Genomic DNA, 7,261 nt, shown 5'->3' with positions numbered 1-7,261 from the left:
TAAATGTGTGCCAATACAAGAGAGAGCAATTGAGAGAGATTGAGAGAGAATTCTCCTTGTAATTATTCATCTTTTTCATAGTGAATTTGTTTGGTGTGCTTCTAGACATTGCCCTAAGATTTGGATGAACCATGTATATCTTATGTTCTTGTGTGTGATTTTTTTTATTCTTCGTGATTGCTTTTTTATTCCTTGAACAGCGTTGTTTATTTTACGTTTCCACCACAACAACTAGTATCAAATCCGGTTGATTGTGTAATGCAACTCTAACAAAAGTAAGATAGATAAATGTCCTAGAATACCTAAGCTTAAGGGGTTTCATTGCGCACTTTTCAGCGCTCATCATAATTGCTGACATGGCTCTTAGAAAAGCTGATGTGGCGTTTTTAGAGGGCCAAAATCCGTAGAGGCCGGTGCAGATGGCTAAAAGGACCCAAAAAGCCAAAGCTTAACCAGAAATCTTAAAGCTTAAAAAAGCAAGGGCCAGTTTTCACAATTGAATCTTGAGTTAATTAACCTACTGAAGCCGCTAGAGAGACAAAAGATGCAACATAAGCAAGGAAAAGCCAGAGCTTCAACCTGCAATTTCAGAAATTGCAAAAATAATGAGGATTAGTTCTGTTGATCCCAACAATTGAATCTTTATAAGCCACGCTGAAGGGCCAGTTTTCACAATTGACTCAATCTTCAACCTACAATTTCCTGATCTTTGTTACTCATGTTGCATTGTTAGGGTGGTTATTCACTCAAGATTCAATTGTGAAAACTGGCCCTTCAGCGTGGACAGGAACTGCTGGTGTTTTGCAGTGTGTGTTTGTGTTGATCAGGTAATTGCCTTTTTTTAAGCTTCAAGATTGCTTCCTGTGTTCCGTTTTTCCGGTTAACATTATTGAATGTTTGTGGACACTTTTTTTTTTTTTTTTTTTTTTTTGTGGACTTGTTTGTATAGATTAAAAACATAGAAAAGCTGTCCCCATCATGTATACATCATGCACCAATTAGAGAAATCTTCAATATCTCTCTTCTGTTGAGAAAAGGATAAAATAAGATAACACAAGGGAAAGAACTGCCTGACCAAGCCATCACCTTTTGTTGTGAGCCTGTGTTAATCATTAGTTGAATAGCAAAGTATTTGAACCTTACAATTGAGATTAAACCTTACATTAGCGTGTGTCCATCAATTATTCTGTGTTTCTAACTTATAAGATTAAACTTTACATGAAAAAATTGAGATTTATGTCGCATGGATTTGAACTTTGGAAACTAGACATGATGCATTTCTCATTATATCAAAGTATTTGAAACTCTTGTTATACTTCTCCTTATAATTATGCTAGAAATTATACTAAAAATATTATGTCGTACCAACTGATCGAGCTAGGACATAGAGTTTGGTATGACAATCTGTCTGTACTAGTGTGAAATAAACTGCATGTGATTGCATAAGCTAAATGCACTTGATGGCATTTGCCTGAGCATGTCATTCTAATTGCCAGGGTCTCTTTTCTGTTACATTGGTCTAAATGTCTCTCTCTCTCTCACACACACACACACGTATGTGTAACCACACTGCATATTCGAAAACATTCTCACATCATTCATGACTGTATGATGTAGTATTCTCGAGCACAACCAGAAAGAGATGGACAAAAATATGCCCTCCTGTGTCATTCTCTCCAATAAAAAAAATATTGTTCTTTGCAGTGGACTGATTTATTGGACTTCTCATTCTGAGTAAGCCGGGGCAAATCAAAATGTCTTACAGTTTGGAGCTGAAACTATCACCTCAGGGATTCTTTCATGTATGTATGATGTTAGTCATTTATAGTTACACAGCTCATTGTATGGATTTGTGAAGCAATCAATACAAGATTACAATGAAGAGAACAGTACATAAATTTCTCTCTTTCAGGATAAGTATGCATATTGGTGTCTTACTGCAATCCACAAGACCAATTATTAGCCCGCCATCAACCTTCTATACGTTGGGTTCTTTAGACTAAACGTATTGCTTGTGTGTAGTTGAATGGTTCACTAACTAGGGCTTCATTTCTTATATGTATGGTCTAATTCTGATCCATGGTTGAGTTTGGAGTTTCTCAATGCCTCAAGCTCCTCTTTTACCTCTTTCATGGTAGGCCTTTTGCGTCCCTTCAATCGTAAGCATTTTTTTGCTACCTCAGTTACTCCTTTTAGCTGCTCAGCATGTCCCTCTTTCTTCACTCGATCCTCCAGGATTTGAAGCAAGTGACCTTCTTTGAGCGAAGAAATGAAATACATTGCTAGACCCCTGTCCTCTTCAGGTCTATCCAGAGAGAAAACATTCTTCCCAGTTAGTAGCTCCACAAGGACAACTCCAAAGCTATAGACGTCGCTTTTCTTGGTTAATAAGCCTGAATAGAAGTACTCGGGATCTAAGTAACCAAATGTCCCTTGCACCAATGTGGGTAGTTGAGTTTGATCTAAAGGAACCAATCTTGAAACTCCAAAGTCGGATACTTTTGCAGTGTATTGATCATCCAATAGAATGTTGGCAGACTTGACATCTCTATGAATTATATTTATTGGAAAAGAATGCATATGTGCAAGTGCTCCAGCAGTTTCTACTGCTATTCTCAAACGCAGTTCCCATGGCATTGAGGATACACGACCTTCATCATGTATGTGGTGGAAGAGGGTATTGTTGGTGATAAATTCATATACTAGTAGGGGAACTGGTGTTTCTAGACAACAACCCAAGAGGTTCACCACATTTGGATGCTTGATTTGGGAGAGAATAACTACCTCATTAATGAATTGCTCAATTTGGCCTCGGTCTACCACCTTGGACTTTTTGATGGCGACGATCATATCATCTTTTAGAGTTCCTGCATAAACTGTGCCATAACCTCCTTGGCCAATAACATTGCCATCACCGAAGTTGTTTGTTGCTCTCTTGAGCTCATCTTCCGTAAAAATCTTGGCTCCTTGAGCAGAACCTTTCCTTTTGCAGTTGGAAAGCAGTTGTTGTAACATTATACCACCGTTCTGCTTAAAAAAGGTTTCTCTGCGCTTCATGATCTTCTTTTTGCGGACTCCCCAATATAAGACAGAGACGATGACAAACATAAACACGAGGCTCATGCTCATACCTATATGTAGGCGAGGCAAAACATTAATCTCAAGTAGTTTTGCTTATAATTGACAAATATTATGATTGGAGAAGATAGAAAAAATGAAGCATGTGTTTGGGTTCTTAAGATTGAATGTTTTACTTCAAACAGAGACACTGTATCAAGTGCATTCGAGTTTATAACTAAATGGTGCTCGAAGTGTTATCAAGATGTTTCTTCATCTTTATTATTTTAGAGACTACTTTCTATGAGGTTCACAAGTTTATCGTTACTTACCCACAGTGGCCTTAGTTTGCAAGCAACCTTGTCCACCCTTTCTGCCATCTCCATGGTAACCCTTAGGACAAAGACAAACATATCTCCCAGCAGTGTTCCTACAGATGTGTGTGCAATCATTGTGGCCTTGATCGTCGTCACACTCATTGACATCTGAAACCAATTGATTTTAAAAATATTATATATATATATATATATATATATATATATATATATATTTGTGCAAAAACTCCATAGCCCAGAAGAACGATATACAAAATAAGTACCTTTGCAACCGTTTGGGAGGTATGGGTTCCCCTGGTAACCCTTAGAGCATCTGCAGTGATATCCTGCCCCACCATCCCAGTCATAGCACTCGCTATTCTCCTGACATAGATAACCTGTCTTGTTCTTTTTAGCTTGTTCACATTTTGTCTCACCGACTGCCCAATCTAGCACCACAGGGAATGGATTGAGGTTGGGTGAGTCGCTATAAAGATCTAGCGACGAGAAGTCATAATACCCTTGTTCGACCACAAAGGCATGGCTGCAGAAGCTGGGGTTCCGTAGATACACATTGCCAAAATAGTTCTCTACCACTATCTTGAAGTCCCGTAATCCTTTGGGAATGAAGGTCTGGCAACAGCCCGTGCCTGAGCACGATCCATTGATTAATTTATTCGTCGTGTTATAAAAAGACTTGCAACTCGTGGCTGTGTAAGTTTTCCCCAGAAAGACACGGATGGCTCCTGTAGTATTACAGCCTACGGCAATGAACTTGTTTCTTGTAGTGGAGATGGGGAAACTAGTTGAAAGCGGTTGATACTTGGTGGTATTACCCTGCGAGCTGCCGCAAACAGTGGCAATCGGGGACAAAATTCGCAGTTGACCCTCGAGTGCTATGTTCAGGACAGATAAATTACCGTTCAGATACGTTTTGGAGTACGTACATGTGATGAGAAATGAGTCGTTTAGGTAGCAGCCTTGGCTCATCCCAAACGGATATGGAATTTTAAGATTCCCACATCTATCTTTGCAGCCAGGCATGCCTTGAGCGGTAGCAACTCTAGCTATTATCGCTGCTAGTATCACCCCTCTCACCGCAAGCCTCAGAAGCATTACATGCAAGTCCATGGCTTCTCTGTTACATGTCTAGGTTGATTGCAGAAACAATGAAACCTTTATGGTTTATTTGGGTATATATATATTATATTACGTAGAATCATTTTGCCGACTATAGAATTTCTTGCATTTAGGAATAAACTACCTCATTTTGTTTGTCTTGTCATTAAAAATGTATGGTTCTGTTCAAAATTATCGATCATTTTGTTTTATTTCATGTACAAAAACATTGTAACAATTGCAATATATGCTCTTAACACCGTGCTATCAAGAAGCAGAAGTCAACTTTTTTATGCGAATAGTTTCCAAAACATCCCCAGGAACCACAAAATTTGCTTCGGTTTTAGTGGCTAATTTTCTATGGTTAGATTTGAACCTACCTTGAGTGTAGATGGTATGTTCAGAACCAAAAAAGGGTATGAAAAATTTTGAACTTGGGAACTTGTAAATTCATTTATGTTCAAGGTAAAATGAACTGGTATATTTTCTTTATAACTGGTACAAATATGTCCAGTAAGAAATCAACCTGCTCACTTTTAATTCAAGACTCAAATTTTTCTCAGGCACAACTTTGCTACTTGAGGATTGGATGATTGAAACCATTACCACATTTTGATTTTGGGTTGGGGGAGATGAAGCTATGTTACCTTTTCCACATGTCCAGATTTTGTTACGTTCCTCTGCAATTCCATTGTGGGCCCGCAAATCAAGTCTGCTTTTGACAGTTTGAATCAAGCTGAGAATCAAGAGAACGCTTTTTGATTGAGTAGTGCCACTGGGAGCGCGCGCTCGCAATAGCACTCACGAGCTCCCTATTTTTAGCCGCACGATGTGTTTTTTTTGAGATTCGGAGCACTAAAGAAACAGATGTTTCTCTCTCTTCTCACAACGTTTTCTCTCTGTTAACCCTTAACCCAACTTTATCCTTCTCTTGTTTTACCCTCAACTCACTGCCTATATATATCTCTCTCTCTCTCTCTCTCTCTCTTCTTTGCTTAAGCACTGGGATTAAAAGCTGAAAAATTTGAGAGAATTAAGCCGGCAGGTACAAGCTGAAGGATCACACTTCTGTGTTCAAAACTCACTTCCAATCTCGATCCGTTGCAGCCCAATTTGCCCTTCCCGTCACCGTCATCCGGTACACGAAAACAAATTCTTTCTTCTTTCCTCTTTCTCTCTCTTTGATTTGCTTTTTTTTTTTTTAAATCAGTCATCTATCTTTGGGTGAAAAAAAACTCTCTTCGTTAACCTTTGTATTTCTCAAACTGATAATATTTTTGGCCTCCCTTTCTCCTGTCTATGAACCGCCACTAACCACCACCATCCTCACCCGGTCACCCCCAAGTCACCGCCACAATCTCCACCCGACAAACACCACAATCAAAACCCACAAAAGAAAATAATTATAAAAATCAAAATAAAAAAACCACCGCAACAAATCCAACACCACCATTGCCGCGATCTAACAATTTCAAAGTAGAAGTAGATTTGTTTTCTTCAATCAATTTGGTTTGAATCTGTTTTTTTTATTTTTTTTTTTTCCATCTGAGCAGCAAAAGAAGACACGTGTGTGTGCATATATATATATATATATATAAGAGTTGAAAGATGGAGAAAGGTTAGAGAGAGAATAAAAGCGTTGGGCCGCTCGGGGAGGGGGAGAAAGCAGAAGGAGAAGGAGAAGGAGAAGGAGAAGAAGAAGAATGAAAATGAGTTGCAGAGAGGTTAGAGAGAGGTTAGAGAAAGAGTAATCGAGAAACTGCCGGGCCAAATGACACAAAAAATTAAACTAATACTGTATACAATAACAAACAAAAGCTAAAGAAGAGAGAGAAAGATAAAGTGGGTCGAGGGCTGAGCAAAAAAACAAAGTTGGGTTAAGGGTTAACGGAGAGAGAGTTGGGTTAAGGGTTAACAGATCAGTTTCCTTAGTGCTCTCTGATCCCAAGAAAAACACATCGAGCTCGTGAGTGCTATTGCGCGCGCTCGCAGTAGCACTACTCTTTTTGATCACGGTGTTTTTGTTTTCGTCAACGGTGGTGTTTTTGGTAAAAAGTATTTTATTTTATACAGTACCGAATACTATAGCAACAATTTATTTATTTATGTTAAAAAAAATAAAAAAAAAACCTATATTTTAAAATTAACTATTATATTTTTCAAACTTTCAGAATTTTTTTACGTTACCAAGCATGCTTTTGATCATCTTTCAAAATACTTGTTTTGCTTTGGATTAAAATAAAATGACAAAAACAAAATACGAACCAAACAAGGCTTAGCCAATGTTTTGACACTTAAGTTGATGTTTCGAATTTTGATCACTATTCACGAAACGTTTTGACAATATGCAAAACAAAATATATTTTCTCAAAAATATTTTTTTTCTACAATTCACTTGTTACAGCACTCGATAAAAATAAAAATACCAAAAACAAAACGCATATCAAACAGCCCTTAAATAAGATATGTGTTGGACATTTGCTTTTTAAGCTCGAGTTGCCTCGATTTAGCCTATTTTGAGTTCGAGTTCATACTCGAGCTTGAGGTAAAGGTTGATGATAGCTTTACAACAACAATCACTTCAGATAAACCAGGAAAAAGAAAAAGGAATATGACAGAAAATAACCACGCACATTCTTTTTTTCTGAAAGGTAATAAACATACATATTAATAAATCATAACCATTCAACTCTCTCTATTCATAGAGGAAGCCACTGGAACTACGTGGTGTTAGAATATGAAAGAATTCCCTGTCAATCTAAAAGATAATA

General features: G+C 37.8%; 1 protein-coding gene across 1 annotated transcript; it reads right to left on the bottom strand.

Annotated features, from left to right (window-relative positions):
• Positions 1-2,046: 2,046 nt before the first annotated feature.
• On the bottom strand, positions 2,047-4,502 carry LOC132272551 (wall-associated receptor kinase 2-like). Its single transcript, XM_059773678.1, has 3 exons — positions 3,656-4,502; positions 3,390-3,542; positions 2,047-3,131 (listed from the first exon to the last, which is right to left on the bottom strand). The coding sequence occupies exons 1-3, from the start codon at positions 4,500-4,502 to the stop codon at positions 2,047-2,049; spliced, it is 2,085 nt and encodes a 694-aa protein (XP_059629661.1).
• Positions 4,503-7,261: the final 2,759 nt, after the last annotated feature.

Source organism: Cornus florida, unplaced genomic scaffold (genome assembly GCF_030987335.1).
Source record: "Cornus florida cultivar Cherokee Brave unplaced genomic scaffold, ASM3098733v1 CherokeeBrave_3.0.0_Hap2_Chr09, whole genome shotgun sequence".
Lineage (NCBI taxonomy): Eukaryota > Viridiplantae > Streptophyta > Magnoliopsida > Cornales > Cornaceae > Cornus > Cornus florida.
The sequence above is the reverse complement of the archived record's forward strand: the minus strand, read 5'-3'. Positions and strand labels throughout refer to the sequence as shown.